An 18,928-nucleotide genomic window follows, 5' to 3' on the forward strand; every position below is an offset into this window, starting at 1 on the left:
TTGAGGTATGTTAAATACACATCGAGCTCGAGAGTCGCAATTTTTAAATGTAAACAAACTGCATCACTTCACATTACTGAGCTGGTGATGGAGTTTAAAATAATATCAGAGGCAAGAAAAGTGATGATGTCTGTCAAATGTCCAGGGAATTATTTGGAATCAAAATATTTCTATAGAATGTGTTGGAAAATTAGAATAATAAGCTCAAAACTAGCGCAAGTTTTTATGCGCCGTAAATTGCAGTTTTTTTTACTATGGGAGGCACTGTAGCTCCCAGGTCGTCCATCCAAATTTGTTCAGACCGAGGGCTACAGTCCTGCAGCTAAAGCACCCCCTGCTGAACAAGCAATCTTTGTATTAGGATACAATTCAATCGTATAACTTTGTACGGATTTACACAACACTGTCTACAATAGCATTTGTAAATGAGAGCAAAGTGCAGTTAAAAGATTTTTAAAGGGGTTAATTCTCTATAAAGCATTCCGAGAAGAAATAAGCTAATCTGCTTGAAGCAATACATTACTAGGAATGATATTTCGGACTTTTATATTGAACTGGAATAAAGTTATTAAAACATGAAACAAAAATAGATACATCTTTAAAACGACTATTTTAAGGCAAGTCAACACATTTGATATGCAACGCATCAGAGGTTTTTCATTACTAATATTATGGTGCCGTATTTGATAATAATTTGTTTAATCATTTGTTTTCTCAATTTCAATGAATGTAAGCCCTGAGTTGTTCGGATGCAGTCATTGTATTTGCACGTTATTTGTCATACTCAAACGTGAAGGGTGATAAAAGTGCAAGTAGTAAGGTCTACATTTTGTGGATTTATAATAAATTTTAACAGTTATGAAAACACAGTCAATTGCCAATTTATTAGTATACAGTCTGTTCATTTTTCTTCAATTAATTAAGTAATCCAGTTACGAAAATAATTGTTTTATGTATTCTCAGATGTCTTTGTTTTCTTTTGCTACTTAATGTTGCAAAATAGAATTAAGTACATGTACCTATTAAGCCGGACATATCCAAAGCATTTACTTGTACTGTTCGGTGTTGATGCCGTTCTAAGTCAATAGAGATCAATCGGTAATTTGCAGAAAATTAAATTCATACATAATAAGCTATCCATTTAGTTAAAAAAATGGTTAATGAATAAAGTAAACATTCTCTATTGTGAGGAAAGGTACGTCTAAAATACCATAAAATGGTATGGAATGGTGATATCAAATTGTAAGTATAGATATTTTGATGACTTTCATCGTATAATTCAAATCAATTAAATTACTAAAATATGATTTGACTCTAGGTTTTGTGCTGTATTTATTACTTGCAAAATTTGCAAAATAAGCAACCATAATTGTACATGTAAAACGTGAACCCAAGGCTAGGATCTGTGATGGTATGACACCTTAAAGAAACGATACAATGATCACAGGCATTTATAGGAACTCAAGGAGCTTAGAGGGAGAGAAAAATGGCCATAGTGAAAATGTGAATTTCTAAATTGTCTTCCGAATCAAAAACTTAAGTTTGTAGAGATTAAAGGTGTTCCATGCTCTATTTACAAACGGTAAAGACGGACATTCTCTGTTTTGATCTGTTTGAACAAGCACAGCTTCAATGTGGTATTTGATAGGTTTTTTTTCATTACAATACAGATGAATGAGATTGCATCTAGCTAACATGATTTGGTATTTAAATATTTTTTTTAAAAATAAGCTAGTCGTTTTATACAACCGTCTTTAATACCCTTTCCACATACGATATACGTAGTTTTGGCCTAGTACTATTCCTATATCAACAGGAAATAATCAAAAATCATTATGAGATCAATGCACTTTTTATTCACAAAAAAACTGTTGCAATAAGTTTACCGTCAACTTGAATATGCATATACATATATTTTTTGGTAAAATATTTCACCATATATAAACATTAACAACATCGTGCTCTGAAAATAAAACATTCAAATATTTCGATAAACTCTATAAAAGATAAAGTCTTAAAGCATGTTCATTAAGTGATATATTTAAGCTTATGCACACGGGGTTTATACTTATCCATGCAAAGAACTAATGAAAAAGCAGTCAACAATATTTAATCGCAGTTTTAATGACAGCGATTTAATTCAATTTGATTAAATAAAAAAAATAGAACCTTAGCATGCCAATTGTCCAGCTATCTAAAATCAATTGCGTCGTTAGATTACACAACACTCGTGTACAGGGATCCTTGTCATTCAAAAGACTGCTTTTTGTAAATTTTAAAAAAAATTCTAAAAGGCATTTAAATCTTTGAGATGGTTGACGGTTTGTTATTGTCATTTTTGTTTATTGAAACAGGAGGCCTAAGGGCAACAACGCTCACCTTACCAATAATAATCAACAGAAGCTTTAGACCCTTATCAGAGTATCAAATATCAAGACAACTTTGCAGAGTATATTGAATTTCAAAGATTTTTAATTTTCTCTCGAACACTTACATATTTAAGTTTAATACTGAGCTCATTTCGTCGTTTCAGGTTTTGAGAAAAAGATTCTAAGAATTTTTTTCTATATATGATAATGTTAAAATTTCATTGAAACCCCGCCCTGACTCCGGGGATCATGATTTTTTCAAAGTTGGCCCCCAATTGTGGCTCAACCCTACCCCCGGGGATGATGATTTGAACAAACTTGAATCCACACTTCCTAATATCACTTCCACACAAATTTCAGCTTTTCTTGCCGAATGGCATGAGAAAGGATTTTTGAAAAATACCAACGAATTATTAATTATACAAAATTATGTCCTCTGTAAAGATTGTGTGGTCTTTTATTTGATCAAATTTGAATTCTCTTTACCCAATAACCCTTCTGCCTAGTTTGAATGAAATTTTCCCTGCAGTTTGAGAGAAAAATATAAAAATGTGAAAATATTACGTACAACAACGACGACAACGACAGACAACGGACACATTTTGATCAGAAAATTTCACTTGAGCCTTCAGTTCAGGTGAGCTAAAGAGCTCTAGCATTGAGACAAGTATAAGGTTTTTCGCCATATCAACAAAATATTTCCACCACTTAAGCTTTAAGAAATGTAGGTACTCAGACAAGTACTCTTGCGCACTTAGTTTACGCATTCTTTTCATTTACAAGTTCCAGAAAACGGTTGTCTTTTAAAGACATATTGGTTTATGCTAGTAACCATTGCAGAGGAATCATGTCAAAGAACACTTCGACGGCTTCCAAATCTCAAAACACTCAGGTATTTTTTCCTCCTTTGAACGTGTCTTTATTTGTTTGAAATCCTTTTAAGAAAGTGAGGCAATCGTTATCTCATTGTATGTTATCGGTAAAATAAAATGAATTTGTTTTGGATTCAAAATGCGGGTTTTTTTTGTACGCGTGTACGCATTTTAAATTTGTGTGCATATTGAGATGTACAAACAAATGCATCCAATGATGAAATTATGTACACCCTTATTGATTTTTCTTTACAAATAACAAATACTTTAAAAAGTGTTTAAAAACTTAACTTATTTTTGAATCACCTTCAATTGTTATTCTCATGCACATTTGAGGACTATGCAACAGATTTTAATTAATTTTGATTTGACATGAAGTGAAAATTTGTTAGTTGCATATGGCATGTACAAGTACCAGTATAAGTGTTTGCAGAAGATAAAGAATCGAAATCGGCGTTCTTTCGACTTAAAATCAGATGTGGCGTTTTTGACAAAAATAATATTGATTTATTATTTAAAATCAATATATATATAGGAGTAATGGTTTGATTCTAGTTTTGTTGGCTTGAAACTGGCCGACATTCAATACCAAATTTAATTTTTGAAGCATTTACTCGTATATATACTTTTTTTTAAATTGTACACTTATGATTGGATACCATTAAACGTAAATATAAATCGAAAGTCTTAATTTAAATTATAGATTTTACTTCACCGTCTAGATGTATTAGCATTTCATTGAAAGAGACATTAATCAACATTGATCACATGTCTTCTTTTTTTTCAATTTTAAATTTATTTTTACTTTCGGTTTTACTAGATGTAGTGTATTTGGCATTGATTTTAAAGTCTCAAAATTAAGCATAACACTTCGTTTACGTTACATTTAGCCAACACGTGTAGAAGAAATAGTTTTCTTTAAAACATCAGTGGAATATAACGGCAGTCGTGTTCTCCCTTTAAATCAAATGAAACAGTCCGCTGCAAATTAAACACGACAAGTCAAAACACGTAACTTTAAATTGTTTTGTTATATCATTATAAAGAATATGCACTTTGCGATCTAGTTTCATTATTTTTTCTAAAGTGTTGACAAATATGGAACTTAGTTTATAAAACATTTTTTTTAAAGAATAACCCTATTGAACTCTACTTACTGTATAATGCAGATGAAATAGAGATAACAGTCTTTTCTCTATCAATGCCTTTACACAAACGTATTAAAACTTGGTATCAATTGTAAACATTTATTAAGAAATGATCAGCAATTTAAAAAGTTAACCTGGTTATGAACTTTTCATACGAATCTTTGTGAGTTTTCTGTATTTTTGTTCTCATAAATACAGAGACATTTTCCCATGGGTCGTATTTTTTTTTTATATTTAACATCAGTTTAAAGCTTTGAAAGAAATGATGTAATCATATTCCTTCTACAAGACCTAATTATCATGCTGTAGAAAAAAAAGAAACGACTTTAACACCCTTTAACAATTTTAAAAGCAAAATACACGGTAAATTAGTACATGTATATCAAACAAATGATTAATAAAAGAACATAAAACAGTTGCAATTTAAAAAAAATGCCACTCTGATCAAAAATACAGAGGCGTGCCAAAAGTGGAGATAGTTACATGTAAGTCTCTGTTTTCCTTTACTTTCGTCAATAACGGTAAGTTCATATGTGAATATCTCGGATAAAATTTCAGTTATTCCTCTTGTTTTGTAAACTAATAGTTATGACGTAGAAATGTGACCTTGGGGGTAACAGGAAGTGTGACATCGTTTGCTAGTCTATATATATCCTGTTAGTTCAACAACAGCAACATAAAGACGAAAGTTGTCATTGTTAGAAAGAAATGCATTCGTTGAGTACACAGAGGGTGTATCAATGGGTCAGAGATTGCTAAGCAAACAGAGCATCCACTACCAACTGTGTATGGAGTTTTGAGACGTTTGAAAGACCGAGGAAGTGTAAAAAACCAATGTAGAAGTGGAAGGCCATATTTGTTGTCATTGAGGGATACTCGGAAACCTGGATATGTCGTAAAAGCAAACAGAAAACATCTCCTTTATAATATGTGCAATATTTTTTGAGTTTAGACCTCAAACTATGTCAAAACGAAAAACCCGTATAAAAATATACGAGGAAAAGTTCCACAAGTGTGTTGTGCGAAAAAGTGAAAAAGTCGACTTGCATGACGTAGAGTGAACAGACAAAAAATAGTAAATGAGCACTGGAGTAGAGTTATATTTAGTGTAAGGTGGAAGTGGGTGTGGACAAACGTGATTTAGTTTGGAGACGACCAGGAGAAGAATGAACACCCGGTTTGTTTCAGTCCCAGTCACGGAGCACGCATGAGTTTAAAGATATGGGGGTGTATTACCTACGAAGGTCTGGGAACCATAACAATTGTCAATGTTCCAAAATATTTAGATATAATTGAAAACAACGTCTGGCCAATTATTGCTCGTCATTTCCCAAATAACGACTACATATACCAAGATGACAGATTAATTGTATGGAATTTGGCACGCGTCAGTAATATTTCAATTAGTATTAGCGAACCTATGGAATTTTTAAAACTTAATGTTTAGACTGTTCATATACTGATAATTTGCTTCTTCAAGTAGTTGCGTTTTTGTTTTGTTTCAATTTTCATACCACGTAGCGATAAATCAGAAGAATCTAATAAAATTTCAATAAAATTAACATAAGCAATGCATCGTTTTAAGATTTGTAGATAAACTCGTTGATGAACTTTAGCATAGCTCTGTTGATGTTGTGCTAAATAGCAAGGCCACGTTGTCTTTTTTTAAAGATCATTTGTAAATGAGCGTTTATTATAACCAGTTATACGACAATTGATTGGAATAGATTTATATTCAACATAACGATCAAGCAGATTGTTCTTAATTTACATTAATTTGAACACTCATTTTTTTAAAACAACCAGCCCTAAACTGTGCATTTTCACTAATTGAATCGAGATAACAATAATGCATTTTTTAATAATCAATATTATTTTTCCTTTTACTTCTATATCTTTGTCAATGAAGGATTCAAATTGTTACATCGGGAAATGCTGGGAAATAAAATTCATCTCCATAGTATATTCAGTCCCAAGTTCCTGCTTCCACCGTAATATCTCGATAATCACAAATACCTTTGTGCCCAAACAACATTAATTTGCTTGAACGAAAAACAAATCTATAATATCTCTCCTGAAACGTTCCCTCTGCCTCTTCAGGTTTTAATAAATAACCCAAAAAATAGAAAGTCTCCGGGGATTTTGCACTACATAAAGTACCCCGGTTAATAACGTTTAAGAGGTGTTCCGAGTACTTCCGAATAGAGAAAAGATGTCACCATGTCCCATTTTGAATCTCCATACTATGTTTGTTTTTGTTCATGCGAAATTCACCGGGTATAAACAGATGATGTATCGATGAAGGAATCTTGGTTTTGCCCCCTTTAATCGATTTGAATTGAACTTCATTTACAGGTATGTTTATGTTAATTAAAAATCATCAAAAAGGGACGGAAGCAATCACTTGGAACAGACTATAGCACTTCATACTTAGTCTTAAAGGGGCATGGTCACGATTTTGATCAAAAAATATTTTCCCGATTTAATGTTTACAATGTTTCAGTGAGGCATTTTTAATAGGCAACCAAAATTCAAGTGCCATTCGTTGAGGTAAATGCAAGTTACAGAGCTTACAATTTTTGCTATGTAGACAACGCGTTTGTTTACATTTTGAACGTTTAAGTGAAAACTTCAGTTTTATACCAAAAATAAATGTGGTAAACCTTAAGATATGTTTATTCATGCTTGAATTAAATAAGAAGATTGAAAAATCAGTTTGAAAAAGAACTGTTACTGGTATATTGAATTGATGTTAACAAAAACAGGGCATGAGCCTTGTTTACATGACAAAGAATTATGAGTCCTGTATCTTCCTTATAACTTCACTACTGACTCTCCAATTTTATTTGGTCATTGGAAATACATTCCTAAAGCATTGTACATTATAAAAACAGAAAAATAGAATTTGACTAAAATCGTGAACATGCCCCTTTAATCAAATCTGTTGGGATATATAGACAATAGTACACCTTGTCAACTATGGCATGTTATCGTTGTCTTTGATTTTAACAAGTTTTGGCTACCCAGTTATGCAATTGACTTCCAATTATGAATACTCAAAACATGGTTAATTCATTTTAACAATAAGATGCTTTCTTTGATGATTTATTCGGTTTATGAAGGTAGCGACAGTGTAGAAAAAAAATACATAACCCGCGTAAACGGGTTATGTAAATTTGTCTGAAATGATTATATATTATATAAAGCAAGCAAATGTACGTATACAGTTATGTAATTGTCAATCCGCATAGGGAAAACATTTCATTGATTTTTATATACTTGTGATTCATTTGCATACGTCGGTCTGTTTGGAGTTTACCTGATAATACCGAGCGCAGCGAGAGGAGGGAGAAGCCCGCTATGCGAAAAAAACCCTTATTACAGGACGTATAAATAAGAAAATCAATGTCAAATGAAAGTTAGATAAGGGCTACTAACAGTTAAAAAAATAAAATACTTCCAGCTTCTTTCCTCCGCCATATTGGCAATCAACTTGTTGGACAAAATTAACTAGATCATGACTGGCGCTTTTCGATGTATATTAGCTCTCATCTCTATTAAAGGGGCATGGTCACGATTTTGTCAAATATTATTTTTCCGATTTTAATGTTTACAATGCTTGAGTAGGGTATTTTTAATAGGCAACACAATTTTTAGTGTCATTCTTTGAGCTATGAGCGAGTTACAGAGCTTGCAATTCTTTGATATGTAAACACTGCTATTGTTTACATTTTGACTGTTAAAGTGAAAATTCCAGTTTTAGGCCTAAAATGAATGTGTTAAACGTTAGAAACTGTTTCTTGGTGCTTAAAATGAATAAAAAGATAAACAAATCTGTATGAAAAAGGATTTTACTGGTACATTAAACCTATGTAAACAGAAACAGGACACGAGCCTTGTTTACATACCAACAAACCCTCAGGTTGTATCTTGCTTATAACTCTACGACTAACTCTAAAACTTTTTTAATCATTAAATATGCATTCCTAAAGCATTGTAAATATTAACAAGAACAAAATAGAATATGATCAAAATGGTGAACAAGCCCCTTTAAAAACTTTCCAACATTTCAATCTTAAGTAATTTAGAAAACATAATCGACAGTGCAAACAATATGTACTACAAAAGTACGTTAAACATATTAAATGGCTTGTTTTATGCAAGATTTTTTTCAAAACATTTTTGAGAAAATATCACGAAATCGACGTTTTAAATTCTGAATAAAGTAACAAATTTCAATTCATAAACATTTGAAAGTAATATGGGAGAAAGAAATAGCAGAGGTTAAAAAAAATATATATTATCCAATTGTAAACCTGACGTTAGCCTATGGAGTCTCTTGGTAGCTTAACAAACGCATACTAGTTGCCTTGTCCTTAACAGAAAAAGACATCATTTGTCAATGGCATCATCATTTATGGTTGATATTTGAATAAACGTTATCACAACTAGATAGTGCTTTTAAAGATTTTTTTTTTAAAGTTTAAAAATGCAAATATTTATAAGTGGACAGAATAACTGAGTATACTTCGTGATAAACAAATAATAAAGTAAATGTTATGTAACATATGCATAGTTATATACTTGTATATGTTTATGAAAGAATATATCTGATGCAAAGACTGATGCGGAGAAGACGTGGGATGACATTCTGGACGTGGTGAAATCAACACCCACCATGGTTTTCTCTGTGATCGGGGACTCTGATAGCTTCGTCCCCAGACCCTGGCCGAAAACTGTTTTCCAAACGGCGTTGATTGAAGCAGCAAAGAGTGGAGGAGGTATGGAATAAGTTCATCTAAATTGTCACAAAAGAGATGCAATTATTGTACTGCTTTTATAATGCAATATTTGGAATGGTGAAGCATGTTAAATGATGAAGAAGGGAACATCTTAAGAATGACATTTAATTTTAACTAATACCCCTAACTATACAGTACATGTGCATTATTACTTATACAGTTTGTTACTGACTGACTACAGAAATTTATCGGTTTGATCAATCTCATAGATGGCGAGGCGAAGCCCAGCCGTCAATGAGATTGATCAACAAGATGTATTTCTGTAGTCAGTCAGTAACAAACCTAATAAGTGTTTTGTTTTCCCGATGACTATCCTATCGATTGACACATTTATTCACAAAAACCGATGGTTGACGCAAACCCAGGTATACAGATTGCCTAACATCTCTTTAATTAAACTAATTTAAATTCTTTAAAATAATCAATCTCATCTTTCAAATAGTCTTTGAAAATCTTAGCTTTATCAATGTTAACGTACAGTGTTTTGTTGTTCTCCCTTTTCTCTGCAGAGATTTGAGCAAATCTCAATGCTGCTATTTTGTTCTGCACCAGACACAACGGTGTGACATCAATATTTAATGGGCAACTACTCTGATTTTAAAGAATTTCAAAGGGCAACTACTCCAAATATCTTAAGATTTTACGGCATGCGGTTTCTGTATTAAATGCTATAAATTGTCAAAATTCGGCAAATGACGACCATTTTGCCGAATATTAATTATCACTGAATATACCTAAAGATATATGAGGTAGTCACATGCAATATTTAAACCAATGAAAGTGTGACATTTCAGTCCGAGGGAAAACAAATATATATAGTAGTTCTCATCGATATTCTTAGACCCGAACATGTATGTATATCTAATCTGTAAACCATTATAGTTTGTTTAAGAATTCAAAATCTATGATTATTACAAGAAAAACGAAATAGCGGCTTTATAGCTGCTTGGTCCGATTTTTCCGTTATTACAGTATCAATTTTTTTTTCTAAACAAATCATTTATCTCAAAAAATTATGGACTTTCTCCTATTTACACCAGCATAATCAGTCTTCTTTCAAATGTAGAAATATTCAAAGTAAATAAAATTATTTCTTTTTGGGCAAACGAAAAAACAAACCAAAATGCATCACGTGAATGCTTAGAAAACGAAACCGTTTGGTTTCGTCTCCCAAACAATTGGGGTTATTCAACCAGCATGCTATGCATCGATTGTAAAGAAAGCAAACTTCAGAAATATTAGCGAACAAAACGTCCACACTTTTATTTTTAATTTGCCTGATCATTTCGATCTTTATTTAAAACGATGTCAAGGTCGTAATACAACCATACTCGTCTCGTCTGTCAGGGGTGAATTTTAACTGGAGGTGAATTAAGGCGGTACCCTTTTATGTCGTTTGTTTTGTTAGCAAACTGTGTACGTATTTTTCTGCATTGAAATTTGGCTTAATTGACTGGGAAAACTACTGCAATGTCTATTATTATACTTATACTTAGAATAACCATCGTTTAAAAGCGTGCATAAAATTTGATAAAAAATCGGACCAAGCAGCTTTAAATAGCCGTTTTTTTTTAACAGAAACCTGGATTTTGTACCGAGGGAATAAGCAAGGAGTATCAAAGGTAGTCACAGACGCCTACAAACATTACGGGAACATGGAGTTTAAAACTGAGCATAAAGACATTGGTCATCAGGACCGACACATCAAACTTGTCAGTATCGATGGGAAAGAGGTACATTAAATAATTAAACTTCTATGGCTTCAAATTATGCTTGAATTGTTAGATAATTTACATTCGTAATTCACTATCTTTTCGATCGAGTGAGCTTAAAATACTCAAAAAAAAAAACAACTTTAGACAATTCAGCTGTCAGCAGAGGAAAGAAAAAAGGCATACATATACAAAGCTATACATGGGAAAGGAGAAGGATCCAAATTCCTTATCAGTTTTGAATCATTCGTTTCGGAGCAAGAAGTGTCATTTTTTAGCCAGAAAATGGAAAGCAGTAAGTTTGCACTGACTTTAACCCTTTCGCTGCCACGTCAAAAAAGACGTTTATACGCTTCAGTGCCAAGCATGACGTTATCAAGTTCATGTTTTGACGTAACAATCTGACACAACGCGCCGTAACATTTTTTTAGCATTGTGGGATGCAGTTTTGTGTTTAAATGATAATTTCTAATTTTATTATCGAAAACAATGGTTTTTTATCTTTTTCTCTGTCATTTTAAATAAGACGTTACGCCATTCTTTTCTTTCTTTTTTTTTAGCGTTGCCAAATGAAAAAGAAATGTAAAGAAAACCACGTCTTTCAAAAAATATGAATTACTTCATTAATGATGCATTTTCACAAGCTTTAACAAATACGTGCAATTTTTAAAACAATCACTTTCTTATCCTGTCAATCCATTATTATAATTCACGCATGCGTACATGTGAATTTGTTATCATTGAAATTGTAATTATTCTATAAGATCTAACGCATATATCTCCTGTTTCTTTGTTTGCATATATATGAGACATAAATTTCACGATGAAAAATTAATTTTATCTTATTCCTGAGAGAGAGAGAGAGAGAGAGAGAGAGAGAGAGAGAGAGAGAGAGTTTGTTTAAGTAGGTTGACTAAAAAAAAAATCATAATTTATCGGATTTCTTTTTTGTTAACCTTATGTCATGCAATGCAAACTTAATCATGTTTGTCACACCAGAGTTTCCCTCAAATTGTGAAAAATGGAACCACAAATCTTCAGTTGATGGGGCGGAATTATCAAATAGTTATCACGAAAGAATATTGTGTAAATAGCAACTAAGTTTTTCCCCCGAATAATGTGGACATTTATTTTTAAAACATCTTCATTCGGTCTCGCACCGTATGGGATTTACTGACCATGTACAAACCATATTAGCACAACTGTAAACTGTATGTGTAATTAAGCAAACACCAAATTTATATAACCTACATTGTTTTAGAGCCTGAATGCATCATTAATACGATATTTTTGTAACAATCATTGTCATTAATAGCTGATAATTTTCAAAAACTAATTAATTAGTATAACACAAATATGTTAGTGGTTAAGAGGCGGGTATTGCTGGCTGCAGCTGTAAAGGTTTATCATGATGCAGTTTAAGAAATTCGCAAAAAAGAATTTGATTTTTAATGTGTGTTAGATACGCAGACAGACAAAGAATGACTTTGCTGGATTAGTAAGCAATTCTTTGTTCGTTTTAATAATCAATTCAAATCGCGCAAGCATAACCGCCCTCCCCCCCCCCCCCCCCCACACACACACTTTTTCTCGCAGGAAACATAATTGTTCCTAAATTTACCTTGAAATGATTAAAATATTGAGAAGTTGAAGTCATAGGCATACTAGTACCCCCCCCCCCCCCCCCCGGATTAAGAATTTCATGATCTGGGGAAAAAAAATTTTGATGATTGGTAAGATTTTATTGGGAAGTATAGGTATACTACTACCCCCCCCCCCCCCTCCCACGGATTAGGAATATCATCATCCCCCCAAAAAATATTTTTTTTTGTTGTTGGAAGTTTACGTATCCCCCCACGGATTAGGATTTTCATGATTTTGGGAATTAATTTTTTATTTTTTTTTTGCTTGTCAACATTTCTGAGGATTAGTCTACCCCCCCCCCCCCCATTTCAATTTGCTTCCGACGCCAGTGATTTATGTATAGAGAATTTAAAGAAGAAATGGCATACATTAATAAATTATTTTGTGATTAAAGTCTTCTCGCTAACCTCCGTAAAGGGAATTTGTGTGATGAAAACGCTGTTCAATGTTCATTTCTCATTACATTGTATGCTATAAATTGCTTTATTAAGCGAGAAAATTGATACAATGTATGTTTGTAACCGCATGCGCGGATCCAGAAAACATTTCCAGGGGGTGTCCGAGGGATAATTTTGTTTTCCAAGGTTGGAGAGGGGGTTTGAGGCCTATTTCGGGAATTTTGCTTGGTAATCTTATTAATTTGAATTTTCCAAGAGGTGGAAGGAATAGTCATGCACCCCCTTCTAGGTCCGCACATGAACGAGTATGATCTTTCTGTTGGACCAAAACAACGCTGTGTATTAAACATGCGTTTTTACACATATTTTACAATCAAGTTTAACAAAAAGTGTTATTCAAAATGACTTTATTTATGATTTCGTAAGTAGAATAATATATAGGCTTATCGTGAAATTTTTAAAGCTGCTATGCCTGATTTCATTTAAAATTTTGTGTTCGCTTTTATACGATGGCTATGCTAAGTATGTATATCATAATAGACATTGCAGGTGTTTTCCAGGTCAATTAAGCCATATTTTAATGAATGTACACAAGTTATTTACAAAACAAACGACATAAATTGTATTGATTTCTTTCGTCTCATAATAAAATTCGCTGCTGCGGTCAAGGCGGGTATAGTTGTATTACGACTTTGAAAAAAATTCAAACAAAAAATAAACGTCGGTACATTTTATTCACTAATAATTGGAAAAGTGTTTTGTATACAATCGATACATCACATGTTGGTTGAATAAACCCAATCATTCGGGAACGAAACCAAACGGTTCCCGTTTCTAAACATTCCCATGATGGAATTGGTTTGTTTGTTTGTTTTGTTTTTTTTGTGTTCCCATACAGAAATTTTTTATGTACGTTAAATAAATCAAACTTTGAAAGGAGACGGATTTTGCTTGTGTAAATAGGCATCTTTCTAATAAATTTGGACTGTATAGAAAAATATTTGATACACTCATGGCCAAAAAAATTCGGACTATGTAGCTTTAAATTATTCGTATGTTTTAAAATCTTCCTTTTCTCGGACAGGTGAACACTATCTTAATTTTTTACATTTTATTCCATACAAAGTAAAAACTTTTACCACATCATACGTGTAATATTGACAATCACGATCGTCAGTTGTAAACGTTTTAACTTGCGTCTCGGAAAAAGATGTATAATTTTGTTCTTAATGGTCTCTAATATCTTAGCTTATTTATCGATACAACTACGATTGTGATTTATATTATAGTTTTAATATTCAAAGAATCAAAAACAATATAGACCTAAGAAAGTTAACGATTACACCTAGTTCATCATCATATGATGAAATATAACAGTTATGAAATGCAAAACATTTACGATTCTATATCTCGATTCGAGCTAAGGAGTTTTTTTTTTTACCAACTTGTGATCTTGCAGTTTTTTAGTGATTAAATCCGCTTGACCAACTGAGTTGTCTAAACAATAATAATAATAAAATTTTGTGATTAAAACATTGATATATTTTATATACTAAAATCATACATAAACTGTCCGTGCGGACAGAACCATCCATGTGAAAATTAAATGTCTATGATGTGCGGTGTCCAGTTTTAGAGACACAGTTGAAATTTAGTTTCAAGAAAGAATGTCTCTGTTTGAAATGCTCTGAAGAAGGAAAGATAAGAAAAAGGTATCAATAGGACTTGAAGCGCGCACGCGGGGGATGGGGGTGAGCACTAAAGTCTTGATCTCGAACACGGTCGAAGAAGTATCACCATAAAATGCAGTTCTTGGTTTTTCTGTCCAAAGATTCAGTTTTGTTCTTTCACATGCATGAAAACTACCGTAAAATGTCACCAGATGGAATTTTTTTTTAATGTTGATAATCTGGCTAAAAATTTGTTCTAGGATCATATCAAAGTAATTTTTCAGTGCCCCATTCCTCCTTATTTGACATATCGCAGTTTATATTGCCGTTCATTAATTAACTTTGAATGAAAAAATAAAATAAAAAGTACATGCTTCCTTTGGTGCTCTGTCAATATTTCAATTCTAAGTAAAAAAAACAAAAAAACACACGGTCTCCTTCAAGCGATTCATATTCTCTCGATCTCTTGCATAATATACAATACCAGAGAACGATGCTGTCTGCAGTAGCTTTTTACGCGATTTATGTTTTAAATTTTAAAAAATGCATGGATATTACCGATGTGTTTTATTTGATTTTTTAATCAGCACTAACGGCAGCATGAAAGTAAAAAGTCGCGCACACTCGAATTATACTCGGCCTTTGGTTGTGGACTAAAGTATTAGCTCTTGCCATGTTAAAGTTGGACTTAAGACCTGTATTTTGACAGTTTTTAAGATTATCCTGAGATATGACAATTTTATGAGCTATGGTGAGATCTTGTGAAAAATATTTGGTCTTAAGATAGATTTTAGTCAAAAGTCAGTTATGTTAAACGAGCCCCAGGTTTATATGGCAGAGTAGGAAAAAGTAAGATTGGTTTTGCTCTTGTGGGGGAGGGGCATTTCCTTTGGTCCAGGTTGTGCATTAGGACAGATATTATTTTTAAGTTACATTTAACCATTTCTGTGCCACAGGGCCTATTTGGGCCTATTTGAATATCTACGTTAAGTGCCACAGGGCCTATTTGGGCCTATGGCAATTTGAAAAAATATACATTAAAATAAAAAAATAAATATTAAATATATTCAGGTTCTGTTTTTCATTATTGATTTTTAAAATTTGTATCAATATACATCGTATGATCTATGTGTTTAGTGAAATACTGCTGAAAACGTCACAACGTAAAAAATGACATCATAATAATAACGTCACTACGTCAAACAGCGCCAACTCGTTGTCTGTGTTTCACCATGGCTGGCGTATGGTTTTTGTGAATAGATCCCCGGGACTTTTCCGTCAGAACCGGAAAATAATATCTGTCCTAATGCACAACCTGGACCAAAGGAAATGCCCCTCCCCCACAAGAGCAAGACCGATCTTATATTTTTCCTACTCTGCCATATAAACCTGGGGCTCGTTTAAAATAACTGACTTTTGACCAAAATCTATCTTAAGACCAAAATTTTTTTGTAAGATCTCATCATAGCTCATAAAACTGTCATATCTTAGGATAATCTTAAAAACTGTCAAAATACAGGTCTTAAGTCCAACTTTAACATGGCGAAAGCTAATACTTAGTCCACCACCGAAGGACGAAAGTTATTCGAGTGTGTGCGATTTTTTTATTTTTATGCTGCAGTTAGTGCTGATTAATAAAAAAAAAAATAAAACATCGGTAATAACCATGCGGTTTTTTTTAATTTAAAGCATAAATCGAATAAAAAGCTACTACATACAGCATCGATCTCTGGTATTGTATAATATGCAAGAAATCGAAAGAATATGAATCGCATGAAGGAGACCGCATGCCTCTTTTTACTTAGAATTGAAATATTGACAGAGCACCAAAGGAAACATGTACTTTATATACTTTTTTTTCATTCAGAGTTAATTAATGAACGGCAATATAAACTGCGATATGCCAAATAAGGAGGAATGGGGCACTGAAAAAATTACTTTGATATGATCCTTGAACAAAATTTTAGCCAGATGATCAACATTAAAAAAAATTCCATCTGGTGAAATGTTACTGTAGTTTTCATGCATGTGAAAGAACAAAACTGAATCTTTGGACAGAAAAACAAGAAATGCATGTAATAACTTATTTGGAGATAATGGTGATGCTTCTTCGACCGTGTTCGAGATCAAGGCTTCAGTGCACACCCCCACCCCCCCCCCCCCCACGTGCGCGCTTCAAGTCCTATTGATACCTTTTTCGTATCTTCTGTCTCCTTCTTCAGAGCATTTCAAACAGAGACATTCTTTCTTGAAACTAAATTTCAACCGTATCTCTAAAATTGGACACCGCACATCATAGACATTTAATTTTCACATGGATGGTTCTGACTGCACGGAATTTCAAGTCATTACCTGTTTTAAGGTCACAAAGAGCATCTTCAGTGTGTACAGGCGCAAATATAGTGGTAAACGAAGGAAAGATTTCTAGGAGTGTAATATACTTTATGAAAATACTTTTTATTCTTTCAGTTTATGTATAATTTTAGTATATAAAATATATCAATGTTTTACTAGTAATAACAAAATTTTATCATTATTATATTTTAGACAACTCAGTTGGTCAAGCGGATTTAATCACTAAAACAAACTGTAAGACCACGAGTTGGTAAAAAAAAACTCCTTAGCTCGAATCGAGATACAGAATCGTAAATGTTTTGCATTTCATAACTGTTATATTTCATCGTATGATGATGAACTATGTGTACTAGTGATCGTTAACTTTCTTAGGTCTATATTGTTTTTTGATTCTTTGAATATTAGAACTATAATATAAATCACAATCGTAGTTGTATCGATAAATAAGATAAGATATTAGAGAACATTAAGAATAAAATTATACATCTTTTTCCGAGAGGTCAAACGTTTACAACTGACGATCGTTATTGTCAATATTACACGTATGAAGTGGTAAAAGTTTTTACTTTGTATTGAATAAAATGTAAAAATTAAGATAGTGTTCACCTGTCCGAGAAAAGGAAGATTTTAAAACATGCAAATAATTTAAAGCTACATAGTCCGATTTTTTTTTTGGCTAAGAGAGTATCAAATATTTTTCCATACAGACCAAATCTATTAGAAATATGCCTATTTACACAAGCAAAATCCGTCTCCTTTCAAAGTTTGAATTATTTAAAGTACATAAAAAATTTCTGTATAAGAACACAAAAAACAAAACAAACAAACAAACCAATTCCATCTTGGAAATGTTTAGAAACGGAAACCGTTTGGTTTCTTTCCAGAAAGATTGGGTTTATTCAACACGCATGTGATGTATCGATTGTATACAAAACACTTCTCCAAATATTACTGAATAAAATGTACCGACGGTTATTTTTGATTTGAATTTTTTTCAAAGTCGTAATACAACCATACCCGCCTTGACCTCAGCAGCGAATTTTATTATGAGACGAAAGAAATCAATACAATTTATGTGGTTTGTTTTTGTAAATAAATTGTGTACATCACATTTTCATTAAAATATGGCTTAATTGACCTGAAAAACTACTGCAATGTATATTAAGATACACATACATAGCATAGCCATCGTATAAATTTAAATGAAATCGGGCATAGCAGCTTTAAAAATTTTACAATAAGCCTATATATTATTCTATTTACGAAATCACTGATACAGTCATTTGGGGTAATTTGAATAACACTTTTTGTTCAACTTAATTGTAAAATATGTGTAAAAATGTTCGTTGTTTTGGTCCAACAGAAAGATCATACTCGTTTATGTGCGGACCTAGAAGGGGGTGCATAGGCTATTCCTTCCACCTCTTGGAAAATTCAAATTAATAAGATTACCAAGCAAAATTCCCGAAATAGGGATAAAACCCCCTATCCAACTTTGGAAAACAAAATTATCCCTCGGACACCCCCTGGAAATATTTTCTGGATCCGCGCATGCGGTAACAAACATACATTGTATCAATTTTCTCGCTTAATAAAGCAATAACATACAATGTAATGAGAAATGAACATTGAACAGCGTTTTCATCACACAAATTCCCTTTACTGAGGTTAGCGAGAAGATTTTAATCACAAAATAATTTATTAATGTATGTCATTTGTTCTTTAAACTCTCTATGTATAAATCACTGGCGTCGGAAGCAAATTGAAAGTGGAGGGGAGGGGGGGGGGGGGGCTAGACTAATCCTCAGAAATAGAAAAAGAAAAAAGTAATTCCCAAAATCATGAAAATCCTTATCCATGGGGGGAGGGGGGGATACGTATACTTCGAACAAAAAAAGAATTAATTCTTACCTTCCAAAACAAAGACTTTTTTTTTGGATCATGATATTACTCATGTA

General features: G+C 32.7%; 1 protein-coding gene across 1 annotated transcript in view; it reads left to right on the forward strand.

Annotated features, from left to right (window-relative positions):
- The first annotated feature begins 3,216 nt into the window (after positions 1-3,216).
- LOC128180540 (transient receptor potential cation channel subfamily M member-like 2) overlaps positions 3,217-18,928 on the forward strand; it is a 57,812-nt gene continuing 42,100 nt past the window's right edge. Inside the window, exons 1-4 of the mRNA XM_052848656.1 lie at positions 3,217-3,261; positions 8,993-9,170; positions 10,770-10,924; positions 11,051-11,198. Of these exons, the coding sequence (XP_052704616.1) occupies positions 3,217-3,261; positions 8,993-9,170; positions 10,770-10,924; positions 11,051-11,198 (526 nt within the window). The remainder of the gene's footprint in view (positions 3,262-8,992; positions 9,171-10,769; positions 10,925-11,050; positions 11,199-18,928) is intronic.

Source organism: Crassostrea angulata, chromosome 4 (genome assembly GCF_025612915.1).
Source record: "Crassostrea angulata isolate pt1a10 chromosome 4, ASM2561291v2, whole genome shotgun sequence".
NCBI lineage: Eukaryota > Metazoa > Mollusca > Bivalvia > Ostreida > Ostreidae > Magallana > Magallana angulata.